Source organism: Pongo pygmaeus, chromosome 1 (assembly GCF_028885625.2).
Source record: "Pongo pygmaeus isolate AG05252 chromosome 1, NHGRI_mPonPyg2-v2.0_pri, whole genome shotgun sequence".
NCBI lineage: Eukaryota > Metazoa > Chordata > Mammalia > Primates > Hominidae > Pongo > Pongo pygmaeus.
In genome coordinates, this window is record NC_072373.2 from 115293657 (window position 1) to 115319331 (window position 25675).

The window sequence follows — 25675 nt, forward strand, 5'->3', positions numbered from 1 at the left end:
TCCATTGTCTAATTCTTCATTAAAATGGTAATGTCTTTTTGTCCAACAGGTAATTTCATCAGGCAGTACCTTATACTGTCCAAAATTAACAACTTCTGAAGGCCTGGGCAGTTCTGGTGGTTCCTAGTTAGCATTTCTCATCAACATTGGCCTCAAGGTGAACTTACATGCTTTCTGTTTTACAATATTAGACAGGTGTACTTTTCAGTCAAACATACTGTCTATCCCAATAGTACATTCAGGTAATGAAGACATAACCACTTCACATAAAGGCAGCTGAGACATTCCAGTTTTAATCTAAATTTTTACCTTAATCCCATTAGCTGTCACCTTTCAATTTAACCTTAACACCTGTTAGGACTTCAACAAGATTTAGAATTATGGTGCCTTGGGCCTCCCTGTCAAGGAGTTCTAGTAAGGTCTCTTATCTACCCCTGGCATTTTTACCCACACGTGTATGTTGCCTTAGTTCCCCAGCTGCTGGTTGACCTCTCTGTCTTCATCTTGAGTAATCTGCCAGACTATTGCCCCAGGCAATTTGGGGTCAGGTTGCTTATTGTCATCTTTGTTCCCTGGCTTTTTAAATCTTCCCGAACTGGGGTAAAATACAGCATAGTTAGTTTAAGGCCCTTTAATGTTGGGAACTAGCTGGGGCTCTCATTGGTCTATCCAGTCCCATGGTAATGCTGCATTAAGACCTTTGTTTCAGTTCCATCCGTGTTCAATTTATTCATCCCATTTTAAAACAACCATCTGTAGATTTCCAACTTCCTGGGATAAATTCCTTGACCTCTACTCCACTATTTCCCTGTTTTCTTATGACTTAACTCTAATATTCTTAGCATCTGTTAAGACCCGTAAAGGGAAGTTTAGACAATACTTCTGATAAGGCTTCTCAGATTATTGCTAGATTTTACAGCAGTAAGGTTATGTGGGGGTGCCCATGCAAAAGGGCCCCCCTCAATCACAGTATTTACCATATACCATGATGCATACTGAGTCATAGTCATGTCACTCATAGTCATCTCCTGACTATCCCATCATCATGTCAGTCCAGTGTAGCTTGCATAAGAAGCTTATCAGCTGCTTATTCTGGGGAGTTCAATTTGGCATTTATAGGAGGAGGAGGATAGTTGCCCTTTTCAAGGTAAACACACTTTACAGTGGCTTTTATATCTAGTCCACTGGGCTAGCTGTCCCCTTGGGAATAACCTGCTGGTGTGTCTGGATCATGTATAGCCTTCTCTGGTTGTACAATAGTGAGCTGTGGGTCTCGCTTCAACCTAGACACACTCTTTCATTCTACAGCATTAAACACCAAAGATACTGTGCCTCTAAGTCAATCACTGTCACAGTCCATTTTAGTAAAGGTTTTTATTCCAGAAGCTGATAGTGTTGATCAACAAAATGAGACCATTTGTACTATAATCCCTGGTTTTAGTAGTTTCTTGGTTTTGTCTTTCTCATACCTAGACTACCTCCTTGTAACTGGAGGTCACAGACATGCTATCTAATGTTCCAGCATAATTTTTCCTTTTGGATGACCCTGAGACTAGTGACTGTAGCCCAGACTGGCTGAAATCTGAGCTTGGCCCAGTGTCAGGATCTGTCCTAGCATTCTCTTGTATTTTCATTTTAGCTAGTACAGGTAGCAGTAACGAAAGAATTGTTTCATTAACTTTTTTTTTTTTAGAGGAGTCTTGTGCTATTGCCCAGGCTTCGAGTGCAGTGGCTCACTGAAGGCTTGAATTCCTGGGCTCAAGCAGTTCTCTCGCTTCAGACATCTGAGTAGTTGGGACTACAAGCATGTGCCACCACATCTGGCTGATTTTTTATTTTTTTGTAGAGATGAAGACTTCCTATGTTGCCTAGGCTGATCTTGAACTCCTGGGCTCAAGCAGTCCTTCCTCCAGGTCCTCTCAAAGTGCTTGGTATATAGGCATGAGCCACCATGCCTGGCCTACTTTTTTTCTTATTAGTTTGCATTTCCTTATTTATCTGGTGGTTCAACTTCTCAGGAATTGGGTCTACCATTTCTAAATTCCATTGGTAATTTTTACCTCTAGTAACTGCAGCTGCAGTTATATAACCATGCCATGACTGGGTACCCATCCAAGAATTAAAGGTTTATCAATTCCCACCTTCTCATCCTCCCTTTTTGCAAACCACCTGTTTCAGTAAGCCAGGGTCATTCAAGTGATCCCACTTCTGATGCTAACTATAAAATTAGAGAGTAATCCGCGAGACTCCTTTCACTTCTGATGCCACTTGTAAGATCAAGATTCCCTAAAACTACACTCAGGTTTGATAATTTGCTAGAATTTACAGAACTCACTGCAAGCTGTTATACTCACAGTTATGTTTATTACAGTGAAAGGATACAGATTAAAATCATCCAAGGGAAAGATGCACAGGACAGAGTCCAGGAGAGTTCCAAATGTGGAGTTTCCAGTTGTCTTCTCCCAGTGGAGCCATGGACATCATTAACATCTCCTGATAGTGATGTGTGACAGTGTGCTCAAAATATTGCCAGCCATGGAATCTCACCTAAACCTTGGTGTCCAGAATTTTTATTGGGTCAGTCTCTGTCACATAGATGTGGTTCACTGGCCACATGGTAGACGTCAGTCTCCAGGACAGCTCTTCCTGAGGTTGATCTGAGACTGTGTGACCCAGAGCTCCCACTGTAAATCAGATTGTTGACACAGACTATCTAGCTTGGCTCAAGTCCCCAGGCAAACAAAGATAATTTCATCAGGTAGGACATTTCAGGGGGTTAGAGATAGATTACCTGCCAGGGACTGAAGGCAAAGGCTAGATCTCTCTTTGGGCAAAGTTAACTTTTTTACTAAACAATCTCTTATCTTCCACTTACACTCTAGTAGCAAGAACCCTCTACCTAACCCTCCAACTTTGTACATGCAGTTTCTTAGACCTGTATTTATTAGGAGAGCCATTTAACCTTAAAACTAGTTCACCTCTTTGTATCTTTTTTTTTTTTTTCCTGAGACAAGACTGTCTCTGTTGCCCAGGCTGGAGTGCGGTGGCATGATCTTGGCTCACTGCAACCTCTGCCTCCTGGATTCAAGTGATTCTCATGCCTCAGCTTCCCGAGTAGCTGGGATTACAGGTGGACATCACCACGCCTGGCTAATTTTTGTATTTTTAGTAGAGATGCAGTTTTGCCATGTTGGTCAGGCTGGTCTCAAACTCCTGGCCTTAAGTGATCTGCCCACCTCGGCTTCCCAAAGTGCTGTGATTACAGGCATGAGCCACTGTGCCTAGCCACTTCTGTGTGTCTTAACTAACGCTTTCTGCTCCATTCTTTTCCCTCCCTACCAACACCCCCACTTCCTCTCTCTGGACTTAAGGACTTTTAGGGCAAGTTCTTTAAGAATCTCAGTTTCTTATATGCTTATTGATTCAGTCAGGTTTCCTGTCTCTTCTGGGTTGTTTGTTTGTTTTCAGGAGACAGGGTGTCTTGCTCTGTCACCCAGGCTGGAGTATAGTGGCGTGATCATAGCTCATTGTAACCTTGAACCTCCTGGGCTCAAGTGCTCCTCCTGCCTCAGCCTTCCAAATTGTTACGACTACAGGTGTATACTACCATGCCTGGCTAATTTTTTTTTTTTTTTTAAGAGATGGGGTCTTGCCGTGTTGCCCAGGTTGGTCTTGAACTCCTGGCCTCAAGCAGTCCTCCTGCCTTGGCCTCCCAAATTGTTGGGATTACAGTTATAAGCCACTGCACCCAGCTCCCATCTCTTCTTGAGTCAACTTTGCAATTGTGATAATTTATATTTTGTTAGAAAATTATTTAGTAGAGGTTAAAAAATGTTGAATTAAACATTAAGATTTTATGAAGATCTGTAGTTATATCTTATGATTGTTTATTATTATTATTATTTTTTTGAGACAGAGTCTCACTCTGTTGCCAGGCTGGAGTGCAGTGGCGTGATCTGGGCTCACTGCAACCTCTGCCTCCCGGTTTCAAGCGATTCTCCTGCCTCAGCCTCCTGAGTAGCTTGGACTACAGGAGCACACCACCACACCCAGCTAATTTTTGTATTTTTAGTAGAGACGCGGTTTCACCGTGTTGGCCAGGATGGTCTCAATCTCTTGACCTCGTGATCTGCCCATCTTGGCCTCCCAGAGTGCTGGGATTACAGGCATGAGCCGCCATGCCCAGCCTGTTTATGATGTTTTATAGCTGAGTTTATTTCCTGTTCTTTATTAGATTGGCCATAAGTTTGTGGTCTTTACTGGTCATTTTAGTGACCCAGTTTTTTAATTCATTTATTCTATTCTTTAGAAATTTTCTGATCCTCACAGTTTTCTTTTATCTTTATTAATTTTTTGCTTAGTTTGATTTTGCTGTATTCTTTTTAGAATCTTATGTGAAACCTCAGTTAATCAAAAAGATGTGAATTTTCCTCTGAATTTAGCTTCATTCCATAATCATCCATTTATACAGTCTATAACTGTGTTGTTTTTTCTTGCCTCTCCCTGCTTTTTAAAATTTTTGTTTAAATTAAAATAATTGCTGCATAGTGAAAAAGATGAGCTATGTTTTGTGTGTGTATCTTTTAAGTGAAATGTATACTACCAACTTTATAAGGTTGTTGTGAGGATTACAAGTACTGAGAATTGTACCTATAAAGTGCTTAGCACAGTAAGCACTCAATAACAGTTTAGCTATTACTGGCTGTTATTACAGTTGCAGCCCACGTGTTTTATTTTTTTCTCTTTGTTTAAATTTTTTTTTTAAATTGAAGTCTTCGATTTACTTTATGGCTTTAGAAGTTGTTTTGAAAAAGGAAAGCAGCTATAGAACTGCATGAAATTTTGTACCTGAGAACATTACTAGGTTTCTAGATAAACCATGGGGTTTTTCCATCTCCCTCCAAAAATTCTATTCACGTTAAAGGAATTTAAAAATCTGTAGACTTATAAAGACTAAGAATGGGAGAAGAGACATCAATGGGGATTTCAGTTCTTTTTTTTTTTTTTTTTTTTAAAGCAGGGTAACGAATGGAAGATTTGGTGGATCTGATATTTGACCTAATGGGGTTGAATGATCTAAGGCCGTGCAAAGGAGATATGAAGGAAGCCAATCAATATATTTCTCAGGAACCTGTAAATACCTAGTACCTAGAGATGATAGGTGTCACAAAAATTGGACCTATTCTCTGGAGAAATAAAATCAGAGAGGCATTGGACTTGGGGATATTAGGTCCACATGGGGAGGAAGTACCAGGCTGAAATCAGGGAGATTAAGTATAAATCTGCCCACTAAGCTCTGGGGACCTTCAGTCTCCCTGACTTGCTTCCATATTGCTAGTAATGGCGCTTTTTCATTTCACTGTCCCTTCCTACCTCTCTTTTAGGATTTAGAGACCTTTTCACCCTCGCAAGAATATTTAAAAGAAAAAAATTACGAGTTCCAGCAGACCAGAATAAATTATAGAAAAAAGAAAACAAATGTTGAGTAATTATTAGATAACTATTGCAAGAAATTCATCTAAGAATGTAGAGTCACCAGGATGAAATGTCCCATTTAATGCCCAGAACAATGATTTTTAAAAAGACCCATATCAAGGTGTATAACATCATAAAGTGATAGTATGCTATGGATTAAGGTTAAGATCAGTGAAGTTTCCAAAGCCAGCAATGAAATAGGAATCAAAATAGGAACGTTAGGCCGGGCATGGTGGCTCACACCTGTAGTCCTAGCACTTTGGGAAGCCGAGGCAGGTGGATCACTTGAGCTCAGGAGTTCAAGACCAGCCTGGGCAACATGGTGAAACCCCATCTCTACTAAAAATACAAAAAAATTTTAGTAAATTTTTAGTTTCCAAAGCCAGCAATGAAATAGGAATCAAAATAGGAACGTTAGGCCAGGTGTGGTGGTGCATACCTGTAGTCCCAGCTACTCGGGAGGCTGAGGCACGAGAATCACTTGAACCCAGGAAGTAGACGTTGCAGTAAGCTGCGATCATGCCACTGCACTCCAGCCTGTGTGACAGATTGAGACTCTGTCTCCAAAAACAAAACAAAACAAAAAAACAGGATCGTTAAAGGAAAGTCGGGAGATGAAGGGCAAAGGTTTTCAATCTAGAATTCTCTTTTTTTGAGATGGAATTTTGCTCTTGTTGCCTAGGCTGGAGTGCAGTGGTGCGGTCTTGGCTCACTGCAACCTCTGCCCCTGCCGGGTGCAAGCGATTCTCCTGCCTCAGCCTCCCAAGTAGCTGGGATTACAGGCGTGAGCCACCATGCCCAGCCTCGATCTAGAATTCTGTAGCTAAAGTATAAACCAATGTGAGAATAAAATGTAGACATGTTTCATCATGCAAGTATTGAGAAACTTTGCCTCTTATGTACCTCTTTTTGGAAAGCCATTAGAGAATGTGGTTCACCAAAATAAGTTAGTAAACCAAGAAAGTAAAAGGTAAGGGAATGCCTAAAATGACAGCCATGGGGTAAGATAATTTAGATTGAGGAATGAAAACTGAGGATCCTATGAAGAAGATCTCTAGGAAAAAAATGGAACCATGTCTATTAATTTGTTATATTGGGTCATTTGAAAAATAATGCTGACAAGTTTGGCATGTGGTAGTTCATGAGAAACATTAGCGATTGCAGCATGGGGCAAGATGGAATAAATTTGGAGAGAATATATTTTGGAGAAATGTATTTCTGCTGAAATGAATAGTCACTTTAAGACCACACTCTCTTACTCTTCAATCCTTGTTTGAGGTGAAGATAGGGTTGACTCGCTGAAACTAGAATCTCTTCTCCATTGACAGTTTTACAAGAGGAAGACCCAAATTGCATCCTTCATTACCACCACCATTTGCAGCCTCTCCATCATTATCAGCCTTATATCTACTAGACTAATATTGTTACATTTTTTATCCTTATTTTTCTGTTACCCAAGAGAGTGCCACAAGTGCCACACTCCCAGGTGTCCCCTCATCTGTCACACTTGAATTCCACAGGCTCTTCATGTGCCTGATTCTGCCACTTTGTCCTTTGGAATTGTTGGCATGTCATCAGAATCCGCATATCCCTAGCCTCTTTTTTGATCCTTTTCTTTGCTTTATTTGGCGTAATGGACACTGCTTCTCTTGCAACTGTCTTGACTAGTGACTTTTTTTTTCTTTCACATCTCATGTATGACTGGGCCTGGAGGTATGAGATAAGTCTTTTTACCGTTTTTTTAGACCATTCTTTCTCTTTCCTCCCTGAAATATCCAGATTTTAATTTCATGTCATCACCCATAACCTCTCATTGCTGCTGTCATCTAAAAACCCTTGGGTCATTCCCCTTGATCTCTCAAAGGTTTTTTTCCCTAACTCAGTGGTAAACTGTAGAATGCTACTATTAAGTCCTAGCAATTTTAATATATGTGGATTTGATCCTTCAGACACTCTAGTCTTTGTGTTCTTTGACCTCCTTTCCAGTGTTCTTGTCATTTACACTGCTGTAGCCACTCATATGCATAGTCATATACTAGATCTTATCATTTGTAATAATTCTATTCAATTTTAAGCATTCCTCTCTGTGGCCACATCTATTACTCCAGCTCATTCTGCTTAGTACGAAACTTCTACAATTATTCAACCACACAGTGACTTTTATTTTAATCCATTGATCCTACTACCCTTTCACTTTACCTCATCCCTTTGTGATCTCATTTAACTCCTTCCTTATTTAATGTCATGGCTAATCAGTTTAATCACTCCCTTGCATTTAGCCTTGACTCCCATATCCCACTTTTTGAATTCACTTGGCATAACTACAGTCCTGATTAAACCCGACTTCCTTCCTATCATATTTTGTTTATCCAGCTGAATATCACAGGAGAAAAACACATTCTAGCATAATGATACCAATAGGTCACATTCTCAATTCCTGACCACTTCCCTCAAGTAGACCCTTAATGTTGTCTGCAAGTCATATTGTATATTCATACCTTTCCCTCTTTTAAATGTCAAATACTTCATCCTCACTCTGAAATACTGGCATTTGCTTCCAACTTCACTGAGAAAATTGAAGCTATCAAAAGAGAACTACAGACTCCCTCTACCACATCTACTTTTCCAACAAGCACCTGTACCCATATTTCTACATTTCTGTTATTTTAGCTGAACTCTCTTCCTTTAGAAAGCTAATTTCTCTACTTATACACTGAGTTCCATCCCCTCATGTAGCCAATGACATTGTTTCAGAAATTTGCCCTTCTTTCTGCTAACCTGTCAGTTTTTCAGTCTCTAACAATTATTCCTATATTTCAGTATGCTGCTGTTTTTCTTCCATTTTTAAAAATGAAGCACGAATCCTTCTCTTTAACTTCCTTTCCTTGCCATCAGAGCTGCCCTGAAAAACTTCTTGAAAGAATTGCTTATAATCATGGTCTCTAATTCCTCCTGTCCCATTCTGTCTAAATTTACATACTTTTGACTGTCAGCATTGTACCAACATTGCTCTTTTCAAGGTCATGAATAACCACTACATGACTAAATTTAGAGGTGATTTCTCAGTTTTCATCTTAAAACCTTATTGTCTCAGCAACATTTGACATGTTTAATGTTCCTTTTAACACATTTATGTACTCGGCTACCAGAAGAACACATTGTTTTCATTTTCTTCCTACTAATTACTGATTACTTTTTCTCAATCTCATTTGCTTATTTTGTTTGTTCTTCTAGGTTGGATGTACGAGGGTTTACACCATTATCTATACATGTAGTCTTAGGGCTTAAAATACCATCTATATGTTGTTGATTTCCACATTTATATTTCTAGCTCATTGTTCATTCCTGAACTTTCAGATTTGTCTGCCCTACAGACTCTGACATCTCCCACTTGAATGTCTACTTTTTCAAACATAACACTTCCAAAACTCAACTACTGATTACTTTCTCCAAACCTTTTTTCACTGGCAGCCTATCCCCATCTCAGTTTGGTAGTGGCATTTTTTTTTTCAGTTGCATAAGCCAAAAATCTTGGCACCATCCTTGACTCTACTTGTTTCTCATACCCAAATCCAAACTTATCAGGAAATCCTTTTGGCTTCACCTTCAAAATATATCTCCAACTCCTAGCACGTACTAGGAGTGCTGTTGCCTCTAGCCTGGTCTCTGCCACCATCATTTCTTGCCTAGATTACCGCAGTAGTCTCTGTGCTTCTAATACTACCTCTCTTCCATTTATTCTTAATACAACTGCTAGAGTGAATCCTAAGTTGGGCTGTATCACTCCCCTGCTCAAAACCTGCAGTGACTCTTCAGTCAATCTTTATAGTGGCTTTAAAGACCCTATACATGCATTTTATCTGCTACTACTCTGCCTATCCCTCCATCTCTGCTACAGCTACACTGGCTTTCTTGCTACCTCTCAAACATTTCAACCTTCTGGGTTTAAGCAATCCTTCTGCCTCAGCCTCCCAAGTAGCTGGGACCACATACAGCTAATTTTTGTAATTTTTATAGAGATGGGGTCTTGCCATGTTGCCTGGGCTGGTCTCAAACTCCTGGACTCAAGTGTGATCCTCTCGCCTCTGCCTCCCAAAGTGTTGGGATGACAGGCATGAGCCACCATGCCAGGCTCCTTTCTCTATTTTTTAATTGGAATGTATAATCTTGTTATATATATTTTTTTTTGTTGACTAATTTTTTTCTTTTTCATTTATTTATTTATTAATTATTATACTTTAGGTTTTAGGGTACGTGTGCACAATGTGCAGATTAGTTACATATGTATACACGTGCCATGCTGGTGCACTGTACCCACTAACTCGTCATCTAGCATTAGGTATATCTCCCAATGCTATCCCTCCCCCCACCCCACAACAGTCCCCAGAGTGTGATGTTCCCCTTCCTGTGTCCATGTGTTCTCATTGTTCAGTTCCCACCTATGAGTGAGAATATGCGGTGTTTGGTTTTTTGTGCTTGCGATAGTTTACTGAGAATGATGATTTTCAGTTTCATCCATGTCCCTACAAAGGACATGAACTCATCATTTTTTATGGCTGTGTAGTATTCCATGGTGTATATGTGCCACATTTTTCTTAATCTTGTTATATTTAATATAACTTGTGATATGGTTAAATCTACCATTTACTACTTGTTTTTTATTTCTCTTTTTTTGTGTTTTGTTCTTTTGCTGTCTCTTTGCTGCATTATTTTAAGTTTATAAATAGTTTTTGGTATTCCATTTTATATCTACTATTGGCTTTTTAAGCTGTACTTTAGTATTTTTAGCGATTGCTGTGGGGATAGTGATATGCAATTTTAACTTAATGTCTGCTTAAAATATTGTATGGTTTTAGTAACTTTACAAAAGGATTACTCATTTTACTCAATTACTATCCTTTTTACTATTGCCACATCATTTATTCATGCATTATATACCTTAACATACAATACTTAAAAAAACAAACAAACTGTCTTTTAAGGGAGTTATGAGAAGAGAACGTAAAAGCTGGTGTTTCGTATTTACCAATTTATTACCATTTCTGTTTCACTTTATTCCTTCCAGTATATATGAGTTTCTATCTCTTATATTCCTTTGGTCTAAAGAATATTCTCCAGCATTTCTTGTTTTGCAGGTTTGCTGACAATGAATACTCTCATCTTCTTGTCATATGAAAATCCTCAATTTAAGCTGGGCACAGTGGCTCACTCCTGTAATCCCAGCACTTTGGGGCTGAGGCAGGTGGATTGCCTGAGCTCAGGAGTTCGAGACCAGTCTGGGCAACATGGTGAAACCCTCTCTACTAAAATACAAAAGATTAGCTGGGCGTGGGAGCATGTGCCTGTAGTCCCAGCTACCTGGGAGGCTGAGGCAGGAGAATTGCTTGAACCCAGGAGGTGGAGGTTGCAGTGAGCTGAGATCACCCCACTGCACTCCAACCTGGGTGACCAAGCGAGACTCTGTCTCAAAAACAAAAACAAAAAAAATCTTCAATTTAGAAGGATAATTTGCTCTAGAATTCTGGGTTGACAGTTTTTTCTTTCAACATTAAAAAGATACTGATATTACTACTTTGTATTCTGGCTTCCATTGTTTTGGATGTCATTCGTATTGTTCCTTCCTGAATGATTTATGGCTTTTTTTCTGGTTGCTTCCAAGAGTTCCTCTTTCTCTGGCCTTTCCCTTTTGACCATGAAGTTTTTAGATATGTTTGTCTTTCTGTTTATCCTCTGTGGCGTTTGCTGAGCTGATTTTCATCAAATTTGGGAAATTGGCCATTATTCCTCAAAACAGATTTTCCATCCGGTTGTGGTGGCTCATGCCTGTAATCCCAGGAATTTGGGATGCTGAGGTGAGAGGATCACTTTACCCCAGGGGTTCAAGACCAGCCTGGGCAACATAGTAAGACCGCATCTCTACCAGAAAAATTTTTAAAATTAGCCAGGCATGGCAGTGCATGCTTGTAGTCCCAGCTACTTGGGAGGCTGAGGTGGGAGGATCGCTTGAGGCCAGGAGGTTGAGGCTGCAGTGAGCTGTGATCATGCCACTTGCTCACTCCAGCTTGGGTGACAGAGTGAGACCTATCTCCAAAAACAAAAAACACCCCAAGTCTCCCAGGACTTCAGTTACACGTATGTTAGACTATTTGATTTTATCACAAGGGTCCCTGATGATTGTTCATTTTTCTTGAATTTATTCTCTCCCTCTCTTCTTCAGACTGGATACTTTTTATTGATGTGTGTTCATGGTCACGTACCCTTTCTTCAGACATCTCCCATTTGCTGCTAAGTCCATCCAGTGACGTTTTTCATTTCAGTTATTGTACTTTTCTAGAATTTCCTTTTATTCTTTTAGTAGTTTCCAACTATCTATTGAGATTTCCTGTCAGTTTGTTCACTAAGAACCTATGTTCATTTAAAGGTTTGAATAAATATACAATAGCCCATTTAAACTTTTAGCTCGTTACAGCATCTAGATCATCTTGGTGTTAATTTGTATTGAGTACTTTTTTCTTTGCTGTGAGTTAGGCTTTCCTATTTCTTTGAATGCCTGGTAATTTTTTATTGTGATTTGGACATTGTGGACAATACACTGTAGGAATTCTAGAAATTTTATCTTCCTCTGAAGACTTGATTGTTCTTGTAGGCATTTAAATTACTGTAAGCTTGTGTATGCTTGGTTTTATGCTTTGTTAGGGAAGATCTGTAGAAAGCCCAAGTCATTTCCCAAGCTTTTCTAAGTTGGTGGTACCCAATTTCTGAACCTTGTTTCTTAGAAGATCTTGTCAAGGCTTGGTTTTATTTAGGTTTTGTTAGGACAGGACAGGCCTAAGGTAGAGCTTACTCTGGGGTATAGTCCTTTAAGAGTGACCTTTCCGGTTTCTCAGGTAGATCCCAGGGAGATTAACAAAGTCTTTCTCCTCTGAAGATAGAATTCAAGCTGAATTCTTCTAGAACTCCATGACCTCTAGTTCTTCTCTTCCAGTGTCAACTTTATAGCAACTGCAGTCTGCTAAACTTTGTGTAATCTCACCCTATCATATATAGCCCAGACTTTGACCAAGGACTTGTGAGGAATTCACACATATTCAATATCTTCTCTTCCCTCTATCTACCCTCTGTTCCCCATTCTCATCCTACATCACTCCCTCCATTCCAGTGCCCTGCCCCATGGATTTCAGCCACTCATGAGCCCACACCATGATTTTTGCCTCTGCTCTACTTGGTCTCTAGCCCCCTGTTCCAGTTATCATAAAATTGTCTACAGACAGAGAGGTAGGATGATTATGATGCTCTCTAAAGGAATGTAGATTTTTGTCTACATGTGGTTCAGTGACTGAATATCGTTGTCTCATGTATTTCTGTCTTCTTTTATAGTTTTTGGTGACAAGGGCTAGTCTGGTACCAGTCACTGTGTCCTGGCCGAAAGTGAAAGTCACCTTTGTTCCACCTTAATACATTAATTTTTTTTTTTTTTTTTTAAAGAAACAGGGTCTCACTGTGTTGCCCAGGCTGGTCTTGAACTCCTAGCCTCAAGTGATCCTCCTGCCTTGGCCACCCAAAGTGTTTAGATTACAGGCATAAGCCACCACACCTGGCTCCACCTTAATATTTTTTATACCCTATTGCAGTTTTGTGTATAGTTAGAGAAGAGTAATTTTAGATTGTTTTTGAGGATACTGTTTAAGAGAGAGTGGCTACTTAAAACCTAGTATCAGATATTTTTATTAAAGAGTAAGATAGTTTATGATGGTAGTTACTTGAATGATATAAGTGAGGTTTCTCTAAAGTGTTTTCTTAAAGAAATAGCTTTTCATCAGGGTACAATGGCCCATGCCTGTAATCTGAGCACTTCGGAAGGCTGAGGCTGGTGGATCGCTTGAGTCCAGGAGTTGGAGACAAGCCTGGGCAACATGGTGAAACACCATCTCATTCATTCATTCATTCATTCATTCATTTTGAGACAGAGTCTCACTCTGTCACCCAGGCTGAAGTGCAACGGCATGGTCTCGGCTTACTGCAACTTTCGCCTCTTGAGTTCAAGCGATTCTCCCACCTCAGCCTCCCCAGTAGCTGGGATTACAGGTGCGTGCCACCACACCAGGCTAATTTTTTTGTATTTTTAGTAGCGATGGGGTTTCACTATGTTGGCCAGGCTGGTCTCGAACTCCTGACCTTGTGATCTGCCCACCTCAGCCTCCCAAAGTGCTGGGATTACAGGTGTGAGCCACTGCACCTGGCCCCCATCTCCATTATTTAAAAAAAAGAAAAGAGAGAGAGAGAGAGGGAGAGAGGAAGAGAGAAGGGAAAGAAGAAAAGGAAGGGAAGGAATAGCTTTTCTTAGAATTGGATTTTTGAATTAAGATTTTGTATGGATAAACTTGAGAGCAGATAGTCACAATTCTAAATTTATATTAAAACTATTTAGGGAGATTTTAAAAAAATATTGATGCCTCGTTCCTATTCCAGGCTAGTTAGATAAGAATCTTATATTATGGCCTGGATATAAAAAATTGTTTTTACAGTCTTTTAAGAATACTGGTAAATCATCCCAGGTAGTTTGCATTATTCATAGCTTTAAAAGAACCTTTGCTGAAACTCACTTTTTTAGTTCTTCTGTAAATTCTTCTAAGAGTTTTTTTTTTTTTTTCTTTGAGACAGAGTCTTGCTCTGTCGCCCAGGCTGGAGTGCAGTGGTGCGATCTTGGCTTACTGCAACCTCCACTTCCTGGGTTCAAGCTATTCTCCTGCCTCAGCCTCCCAAGTAGCTGGGATCACAGGCGCCCACCACCATGCTCGGCTAATTTTTGTATTTTTAGTAGAGACAGTTTCACCATGTTGGCCAGGCTGGTCTCAAACTCCTGACCTCAGGTGATCCACCCACCTCGGCCTCCCAAAGTGCTGGGGTTATAGGAGTGAGCCACCATGCCCGACCCTAAAAGTTCTTTCAGATGCAATCCAAGTAGTTGAAGAATCTGAATACATTTTTGGTAGAAGTGATATGTAAGTACATATCTACCATCAGTCCTCTTAGGGAGCTAGATTCAGAGCTATGGCAACAAATAAAGATTTCCTATCCAAGCATAATTTTTTCATGGGGTACACTTATTGTCAGACAAAATGGTTTGTTTATTGAACTTCACTCAACAAATAAGTATTCATTGATCTCATTTGTTCGGTAGATATTCGAGTACTCACCATATACCAGGTACCTTGCTAGGTGATAGCTATACAATAATGAAAAAATGTGCTCTGTCCTTGCTATCTTGGAGTTGTATAGTCTGTATGAGACTGATATTGAGTATTTCGTTCCATAATAGTTCATCTCTGAGTATTCTTTAAAATTTGAATTAATTCATTTGGGTATTGCTGAAACATAGCCTCATTAATTTTAATATTATAGTTTCTGATCCTATTAGGATATCAAACTATCTGAAGAGCCCATAGGTTCAATGAGTCAGTTACCCAGCAGAATCATTGCTTATGGCTAGAAGGAGAATAATTCCTTATGACTAAGAGTTAACTTGAAAGAGAAGAATATCAGGAGAGAAGACTTGAGGAAGAAACACATTCAGAGTCGTTAGTTCCACAGATAAAAGTTACCCATTTGGCAAAGAGGGCAGATGAGTTGAGAAGTATCCCATGTGAAAATTTTATTAATTGGCAAAATTATTGCAAAGAATAAAACCAATTGGTCATTTTCCTTTGCAAAAATGCAGCTTTGCCTCTGATTATTTACAGCTCATCTGTTATCTCTCTGTGCATGCCTAGTTCCTATCTTTGAAATAATTGTACGTGTCATCACGTCTTCAAGAGTTCCCTTCTGTGCATGTATCCAATGTAGAATGTTTGGCCACTTAGTCCTCTCTGTCACATCACCCTATTCAAATTTTTGTTTTCTCCTTAATTAAAATGTAAGGAAAGGAAGAACAGGACCTTATTTTACCTTATTTACTGTGGTATCCCTACCCTTTGAATATTTCCTGGCAAATAGGCAAATTTAGTTCATATCAATAATGTCTACATACTTTTTTATTTTTAAGGGGATGAGGTCTCACTCTGTTACCAAGGCTGGAGAGCAGTGGTGTGATCATAGCTCACTGCAGCCTCAAACTCTTGGACTAAGGTGATCCTCTGAAGTAGCTGGAAGCACAGGCATGTGCCACCACCCCCAGTCATTTTTTAAAATGTTTTGTCCAGACAGGGTCTTGCTTTATTACCCTGGCTGGTCTTGCACTTCAGGCCACAAGCGATCCTCCCACTTCAGCCTCCCAAATTGTTGCGGATTATGGGGTGAGCCACCATGCCTGGCCTTTGTACTTTAAGAGTCTTAAAAGTCTTTTAAGAGTCACAAGATACATAATTTATACACAGAAGTATACCTAAAGAAACTGTGTAAAGAATAACAAAGATGTCTTTAAAAATGTGCGTTATGATTGTGTCTTTCAATCAGTAATCTCCTCACATATTCCATGTGTTGCATTCTTTGTTGGTCCTTCTTCTGGAATTCCAGTTAGATGTATGTTAGACTCCCCTCAATGCATTCTCCATTTCTCTTAATGTTTGTATTCCCCCCTTTTTTACATTGAAAATGCAAAACAGGGAGACACTTTTCTCTGAACAATCTCAGTTCACAAATACTCTCTTTATGTCTAAACTGCCATTAAAACCCATCCATTATAATTTAAATATTTTAAATCAGCCAGCTCCTCCCCCTTTTAAAAACTTTATTTTTAGATAGCAAAAAAAGTTCAAAGAGGTATTTTGTATACTTCATCTAAAATTTTAAATAGTTGCCTGAACATTTTAGCTATGTGTTATTCTTTAAATAGAGTACATGTATTTATTTTGCCTCTGTTAGTGAGTCTGTTCTTCCTGTTATTTCTGTTGATTCTTGCTTAGGGTGCCATTTTTCCTTATATATGTAGTCTTTTAAAACTATGAACTTTCCTCTTTCCTTGAAAAATTATGCAATTTTTTTTTTTTTTTGTCTAAAATTAAGATACTTTCCACAATAAAGGATTGAATTTCCTGTTGCTATTGACTGGAAGCACTACCAGTTTCCGACAGTTAAATTTTCGGAATGAAGTTTTGAACCACCAAGATGATGTGCACTTGGTCTGAAAATTCACATGTGAAGTGTTTTGTGGATACAACTTCTGAGGGTCTCCCCTCTCCTCTTCCACAGAATCATTGTTATTGTCATTCAATCTTTTTGAGGTGATAGAGGGGCAGGTTACTCTTACTGTACCCTTATGCTAAGGTCATAGCACTTTTGGATCTCTGCTTTGTAGTGGTATAGGTTTTGGATCTCTGCTTTGTGGTGACGGACTGTGAATCCATCATCACAGTCAAAATAGTGAACATCTTTATCACTCCTAGTAGTTTCACCTTCATATTAACTTTTCTGGATAAATAATTCAAGGCTGAAAGTTTTCTTTGAGTAGTTGAAAGATGTTGCTGCACTCTCATTGTTTCCATCAAGAAATCTGTTTTATTTTTGTTCATTTTTATACAGTGTATCTTTTTTCTCTTCTGGTTGCTTTTAATATTTTCTCTTTATCACTGGTTTTAAACAGTTTGGAAATTATATACCTTAGTGTAGTTTCTGAATGTTTCTTGTGCTTGGGGGATGTTGAGCTTCTTAGAGCTATAGGTCATCAAATTTGAAAAACTTTTATCCATAACTACTATTTCTAATATTTTTTCTCTTCCTCTGTTTTTCTCCTTTGGGGATGCCAATTATACATATATTAATATACTTATGACTTTTCACTGCTCACTGTTTTTTTTGATGGGGGGGTTCATTTTGGATAGGATTAACAGAGATTAGAATTTTTTTTTGATACAGAGTCTCTCTGTCACCCAGGCTGGAGTGCCGTGGCGCACTCTCGGCTCACTGCAATCTCCTCCTCCCAAGTTCAAGAAGTTCTCCTGCCTCAGCCTCCTGAGTAGCTGGGATTACAGGCGTGCACCACCATGCCCAGCTAATTTTTGTAGTTTTAGTAGAGACGGGGTTTCACCATGTTGGTCAGGCTGATCTCAAACTCATGACCTCGTGATCTGCCCACCTCGGCCTCCCAAAGTGCTGGGATTACAGGCGTAAGCCACTGTGCCTGGCCAGAAGATTAGATATTATTACAGAAGAAAAGATAAATGATTTTGAAGACAGCAATAGAAAGTGACATCCTGTTCTAATGAAGTCTTAGGTAATTGAAATATCAGGTGATGTCACTGTGATTTTTGAGATTTAATGAGAGTTAGCTTTTGGTCCCTGTTCTATTTATGTGAGGATTTTAATGTCTTTCCCATACTTTATAGAAATTTCTACCCTTTCAGATTTTCCTCACAGTTGCTCACATTTCCTACCCTCTGTCCCTTTCCTGAACTCTTACGGTTGTTATCATCTCCCCTTCACATAGAGCTTTAAATAACGAACAATATACATTTGCAACAATATAAATTCTAACAGTATAAATCCTTTAAAATTACTGCTAAGAATAACAGTGATAGCAAGCATTAAATCCTTAGTATGCCTTAAGTGCTTTGCTTTGTGTGTTTTGACCAGTTTAATTCTTAGGACAGTCCTGTGCATGTATATATGATGATTGTTCTATATTTTACTGGAGAAGAAGTGAGACACAGAGAGTTGTCAAAGTCATCCAGCTTTTAACTATGAAAATAGTAGTAGTATCTAAGTCATTAAGTTTTTCTAAAGGTTAAATGAGAGAATGCATGTTAAGATACTTAGCCCAGTGCCTGAAAATGTAGTAAGTTATCAGAATAGGCTGTTGCCATCTATAGATTGAGAAATGTCTAGATAAAGTATGATGTTTGGAATTTTCTTCACAGTAGTCTAAGGGATGGAGTGGATGGGTGTATAGATAAAATCAGCTATGAATGGATACTTCTTGAAAATGGGTGATCGATTCAGTGGAATTAGATTTCTAATATATGTTTGAAATTTAATGTAATTCAAAAAATGGAATAACTGAAGAAAAATGAAACTGGGTTTTATTAAAAAGGTTCTCTTATTCAGTTTGGATATAAAGCACTATGATGCATTTTTCCCTAGATGTGCCAAAATCAAAACTTACTATATACAGTGACAATTACTAAGAATAGTACTGTATCACTTGGGAAGTAGAGTAGTAGAACACAGGACTTAGTAAGACCATAACGTACATTCAGAAGTTTGAAGTTATTAGCGAAGTGATTCTCAGCCTTTTAAAAAACACCCATCCATGTATATTTGTATGCATGTTGCCCAGACTGGCCTTGACCTGGGCTCAAGTGGTCCTCTTACATCAGCCTCTTCAGCCTCCTGAATACCTGGGACTTACAGGTGTGGGCCACTGTGCCCAGCAAAAAACACCCTTTTATTATTTATCTCCTACCCTTTACTCACAAGCACCATATTTTCATAAACTTCTTACAAAACTGTATTAAATATAATTTATATCTCAATAATTTAAAAAAGCTAAGCATGCTGACTAATTCTGATCAAAACCAGATAATTTTACCAAGTTTATATAATTCTAGCCAGAAGCACAAAAAGTTTTACTTAGTCTGTCCTAACTAAATCCTGGGCATACATAATTTTTACTTTATTTTACTTATTTTGAAATATGGAGAATAGTTCATTGTGACTAAGAAAGCCCACAAGAATTACTACTTTAGACTGGGTGCAGTGGCTCACGCCTGTAATCCCAGCACTTTGGGAGGCCGAGGTGGGTGGATCCACGAGGTCAAGAGATTGAGACCATCCTGGCCAACATGGTGACGCCCCATCTCTACTAAAAATACAAAAATTAGCTGGGTGTCGTGGCTTACGCCTGTAGTCCTATCTTCTCGGGAGGCTGAGACAGGAGAATCGCTTGGACCCAGGAGGTACAAAGTTGCAGTGAGCCGAAATCGTGCTACTGTACTCCAGCCTGGCAACAGAGCGAGACTCTGTCTCTAAATAAATAAATAAATACTACTTTAAAATGCAAGATTAAAATCTAAGAAATTACTTTGAAGTATTTGTGTATTAATCAAAACTACATTTAGTTCATTTGTTGGTTATTCTTTCTCCCCATTTCAGCTGTAATTTTGATTAAAGAAAATTCAGTTTACCTAGGTATATCATATTTAGGAAAATAGTGTGTGTTTGCTTGTTTCTTGTTCACATGAATGTAACAAGATATATTTAGAAATAGGACTTTGAAAAATATTTATTTTGGGATAAGAGGAATTTGTACATGGTTAAATTTTATGAGTTAGAATTTTGTGAATTTTGATACTAGTTAACCTTTCTATCAAATGTGTATTTGTTGACATCATCAAATTCTCCTTCAAAAAGATTGTTTTTCATCACAGTGTAAATAAAGCTAAGTCAAAAGGGTTAGCATGGAATCCTCATATTTCTGCTTTATTTGTTCAGATTTAACATAGTAATAGTTTTTATTGGATGTAGAGAAATCATAGTATGTGGGATAAATCAAATGTTGCTCTTTCACGAAGGAACAAACTTTGGGTCCCCTATCTAACAGTAAAGCCTCTTTAAAAGCCTCTTGCCAGGAGCGGTGGCTCACGCCTGTAATCCCAGCACTTTGGGAGGTCGAGGTGGGCGGATCATCTGAGGTCAGGAGTTCGAGATCAGCCCGGCCAACATGGCAAAACCCCATCTCTACTAAACATACAAAAATTAGCCAGGCGTGGTGGTGTACATCTATAGTCCCAGCTACTCGGGAGGCTGAGGAGGAGAACTGCTTGAACCCGGGAGGTGGAGGTTGCAGTGAGCCGAGATTGAGCCACTGCACTCCAGCCTGGACGACAGAGCGAGACTCCATCTCAAAAACAAACAAACAAAAAAACTCTCTTAAAATATTCATGTGCTTTTTTGTGCTATTAGTATCTTTTTTTTTTTTTGAGACAGAGTCTCACTCTGTCGCCAGGCTGGAGTGCAGTAGCGTGATCTTGGCTCACTGCAATCTCCGCCTCCCCAGTTCAAGCGATTCCCCTGCCTCCACATCTCGACTAGCTGGGACTACAGGCACACACCACCATGCCGGGCTAATTTTTTTGTATTTTAGTAGAGACAGGGTTTCACCATGTTGTCCAGGATGGTCTCGATCTCCTGACCTCGTTATCCACCTGTCTCAGCCTTCCAAAGTGCTGGGATTACAGGTATGAGCCACCATGCCTGGCCTGTGCTATTAATATCTTACACAAGTTATAATGTTGCTCAACATTGTAGACAGTTGAGCTTTAAAAATATTCTCCTTAAAAATGGTTAAATTGGGCTGGATGTGGTGGCTCATGTCTGTAATCCTAGCATTTTGGCCGAGGCAGGAGAATCACTTGAGACCAGGAGTTCAAGACCAGCTTGGGCAACATGGCAAGACTTCATCTCTACAAAAAAGTAAAAAATAAAAAAAAATAAGTGCATGTCTATAGTCCCAGCTACTCGGGAGAATGATGCAGGAGGATTGCTTGAGCTTATGAGTTTGAGGCTGCAGTGAGCCGTGATGGTTCCAGTGCATTCCAGCCTGGGCGATAGAGTGAGACTCTGAGTCAAAAAAAAAGTTCAAACGGGTAAATTTTACTACATATATTTTACCACAATAAAATCAGTGCACCAGCAGTTTTCTAAACAGAAATTCCCATATTGATCTACATTTTCTCTCCTACTGTCCTCCATTCTTCTTGTACCTCTTGTATCCCACTACTAAGTAAACTTCCCTTTATCTTAACAAACTTTCCTTTATGTTAACAATTTCATAGTCTTTCCTCTTGTCTGCCTTAGCTGAGACTTTCATTGAAGAAACAGTGGACATTTAGATGCTCATAGTATTATTACTTTTGTGATTTCAGTGCCCATATAGACAATTACACAGTAATTGTGAACTCATTTCCAATGATTTGTTTCTTGACTGTGCCTTAGCTAGGCATTTAGTTTTTAGGTTGTACCATGGACCTTGCCATAACTGACACATAACCTCTCAAATCTGCTGATCTCACTGATAAAGTCAGTTCTAGCTTGTTTGTTTGGCTGTACCAACCAGTACTGTACCCTGATCTCTCATATGAGTTACTGTCTTAGAGTTTTAGCTGGTCTTTCCCTTCTACTCCCTTCTTTGGGTCTTTTATATTTCTGTATGATGATTTTCCTAGAATGTAAATGTGATTATTACATTCCGGTTAGAATTCTTCAGAGGTTTTCCATTACTTAGAGGATTAAATGCACAAATAGTGTGCTATACTTGGCCCTTCACAGTTTGCCTCTGGATTTTATCAGTTATTGTCTCATATTCTGACTTTTGTATATTTTTCTTTGGCCATATTGAAGTATTTATGTGTGGATTTTATCAGTTATTGTCTCATATTCTGACTTTTGTATATTTTTATTTGGCCATATTGAAGTATTTACATGTCTCAAACATGCCTCTGTACCTAGCATAAGATGCTGTTCTTCTCTGCTATGCTTTTCTTGCTATTGAGGCCAATTTAGGCAGTGGTTTCTTGTAAATTATATATACCTGAATTATATCTCTTGTCGCAGTATGGTATCATTTTGTATTTGTGACTATTTGTTAGTAATACAAACAATAATGGATTCTTTAGTCCATGTAAAAAGGACATAGAAAAAAACTAAATAATATTTGTTGACTTAATAACTTAAAAACCTAATAAATAATTTACAAAAAGGAAATAAAAGTAGCAAAGAAAACTATTATTCTAGCTTCCTAGTAGCTAAAGAAATGTTTTTAGAGTCTATATTTGCACTATTATGATTAGAAAATTTTAACATATAGCATTCATGCTGACAAAGTAAAACTGGTGTTGATGTGGTGTTTTATATTGATTTAACCCTTGTGGAAAGTTTGACAGTACATGGCATCTAGAACTGAAAAATTATTTTAAGTGTAATTATAAAGACAAGATAAAGAATAAAAGTCAGATGTAAATTTGCATGTTCATTATTGTTATAATTGCATTTAAAAATGCATAGTTAGGCTACATGCAGTGGCCCACTCCTGTAATCCTGTAATCCTAGCACTTTGAGAGGCCAAGGCAGGAGGATCGCTTGAGGCCAAGAGTTTGAGACCAGCCTGGATAACATAGACCTTGTCTTTATTAAAAAATAGGTACATGTATAATTAAAAGATTAAGAAACTATATATTACAGTGGTAGCAGTAATTTTGTGATGTTGGAACTATGAGTGATTTCCCTTCCTTTTATAGTATTTTCTATAATGTGGTTACACTTTATGATTTAAAATGTATACAACTTATGCCAATATTTGAATTTTTAAAAAGGCGTAATCCTGAATCAAAGCTCTAATATAAGAGCACTCAACCATTATCTGAGTAATTTTTTTCTTTCATAATGGCCTTTCAGGGTCAGAGTTGGAGGGAGATGGGTGATTGCCAGTTAAAAGTTGCTGTTGAGATAAGGTATGAGTGGCCAGCATAGAGTTGATCACTTAATTAAGGTTTCAAGATTGACTTATTTAGCTTTTTTTAATTTCCAAAATCTTAATCATAAATGTTTTGTTTTAAATGTGGTTTTGTTTTGGTTTTAAGGTATCAATTTTTGGAAGAAGCTTTTCAAAATCAGAAGGGTGCAATTGAGAATCTACTGGCGAAACTTCTTGAGAAGAAGAATTATGTTCATTTTGCAGCTACTCAGGTGCAGAATAGGTAAGTTTGTTGCCTTAAAACCATAATTTTAAGAATTACTAAAAAGAAGTGGGTCCAGTTTAAATCTGTTTTTCTGCTTTATTAAGCATATAAAGAAAACATTTTTTTGAGGGGGAAATGGTATGAATTTGGGATTATAATATTTGTCAATTAAACAAAATTTAATTGACCAAACGTTTGTATACCCTTTTAGGACACATCTTTGTCTATTTTAATAAGACTCTAGTCTGTGTTAAACCTTAAATGTGGAAATAAAGAAATTAATATGGAGAGAGTTGACTTATAAAATTTAAAGTGGAGATTGCGTGGAAGATACAGTATAGAGAAGAGAGTATCACGGGTGGACAAATTATTTCCCCATTTGTAAAATAAGCTTTGAAAACAGTGCTTATCTTATGAGTAGCATTATAAGATGAATACATGATACAGTTTCTGGCACATAGTAAGCAGTTAGATTTTAGCTGTTGCTATTGTATTTATAATTATTATCACCATTTATTATTTAAAAAGTATTCTACTTTGGTATATTTCTAAGTAAATTTATTAATAAGTGAGAGTAGGTTCCATAAGAGAGCAGATTAACAAAGTTATGACTCTTACACCAGAAAGACAAACACTTTGAGCTGGCATAATTAAAACTAAAATTCTTGGGGGTATGAATAAGGTTAATATGTGTTTATAGACTCAAAAATATTAGGACTTCTCATGAATATTAAAGTTCATTAATGTATGATTAAAATGACACATAGTAGCTGCTCAAAAGTATTAAATAATTGAATGAATGAATGAATGAAAATAGTACTTTACACATGGTAGAACTTTTTGTTTTTTGAGACGGAGTCTCGCTCTTTCACCCAGGCTGGAGTGCAGTGGCACAATCTCGGCTCACTGCAAGCTCCGCCTTCTGGGTTCATGCCATTCTCCTGCCTCAGCCTCCCGAGTAGCTGGGACTACAGGCGCCCACCACCATGCCCGGCTAATTTTTTGTATTTTTAGTAGAGACGGGGTTTCACCGTGTTAGCCAGGATGGTCTTGATCTCCTGACCTCGTGATCCACCCGCCTCGGCCTCCCAAAGTGCTGGGATTATAGGCCTGAGCCACTGTGCCTGGCCAGAACTTTTTATCTTAAGTAACACCAAAAGAAAATAAAAGGCTCCTCAGAGCTTGTAGATTGTATACACACACACACACCCCACCACCACCACCACCACCACCACCACCACCACCACCACCACCACCACCACCACCACCACCACCACCCCCCCACCCCCCCCACCCCCCCACCCCCCCCACTGCCCCCCCATTGGTGGGTTTTTGTTTTTGGAAATGTTCAGTTGTTTTAGGTTAAACTGATGATATGGTTAATTTGGAGAAGACTGTTTCTCAGAAATGATAGATGGGCGTCTCTTTCAAAGGAAATATAGTGAGTTGATTCATATGGCAGTCCCATATTTTTATACAGATGTTTTGTGTGTACATTGTATAAGTATTTTTAAAATATATTTTGTACACGTGTTCTGGAATCTGTATACAAAAGTAGAGCAAGAGGTTTACCTGTTACAAGATGGCACGGGGTTGAGGAGATTGATTTCATCTGTAGAAAGTTTTTAAAAAAAACAGTATTAAAATCTCTGATAACTTCCCCTTTTAGATACATTTTTCACTGACCTATCGCCATTATTTTTTAATGTACATTTTTTTCTTTCTTCAAAATTGAACATACAGTAGACTTAATTAAGTCCAATAGGAGTCTGACTGAGGCTAACTACTCTCTGTTTTCAGCATGCTTAGTGATTTCTGTCTTTGGCCCAGTCATTTTATATTTGAAACCTATATTTCTTATCACTAGTTATTAGTACCTTTATATATTAAAAATATCTTCCACTCACCTTAGTAAGATAAGGACAAAACTCAAAATTTTCAAGTAAGTGCCAAATGATGTACAGAGAAGGAAAAAACTACATTATTTCTTGGAGTGTATTAAAGTTACTAAATTCAAACTTGGCAAACGAAAGGCAGTTTAGGAGCTGAAAGCATGGGTTATAGTTTTTACAGAAGTAGAATGTAATTGAAGCTATGTCTTATGGTTGGTGGTTGACATTTTATATATTTATATTGGTGGGATTCTCCACTTCCTGTTTTGTAAATACCAAAGTATCAGCCACTTCATATTTGCACCTAAAACTTCCGTAACTGCTTTGGGTGCTTACACCTACTTATAAAACATCTAAAGCTATTCTTAAAAATGGATTGAAAATGTTTTATGCCCTTTACTGTATACAAAGGGAAACCATTTTAAGAGTAATTTTGAAGGGAGTGTATCAGAACCCACGTTTGAAGTGGCTAAGTTATAAATGAAAATAAATGCTTCTACGTTTAACTATTATCCTTTCAAAAGATAATTATTGCTTGTGACATTATCCTTTTGCACATTGTTCTTGGAAAGTGTCAAGGTTAAACAGAACCAATGTGCCGCATTTGACACTAACCAGAAGTCACTGGTGTTTGTGCAT

The 25675-nt window shown here is 38.3% G+C and overlaps 1 protein-coding gene across 5 annotated transcripts in view; it reads left to right on the plus strand.

Moving 5' to 3' along the window:
* The window catches only part of TRIM33 (tripartite motif containing 33), a 124718-nt gene that overhangs the window by 60939 nt on the left and 38104 nt on the right, over positions 1 to 25675 (plus strand). For all 5 annotated transcript variants that reach the window (XM_054463290.1, XM_054463300.1, XM_054463272.2 and 2 more), the window contains exon 5: positions 23046 to 23162. In XM_054463290.1, the coding sequence (XP_054319265.1) occupies positions 23046 to 23162 (117 nt within the window). The remainder of the gene's footprint in view (positions 1 to 23045; positions 23163 to 25675) is intronic.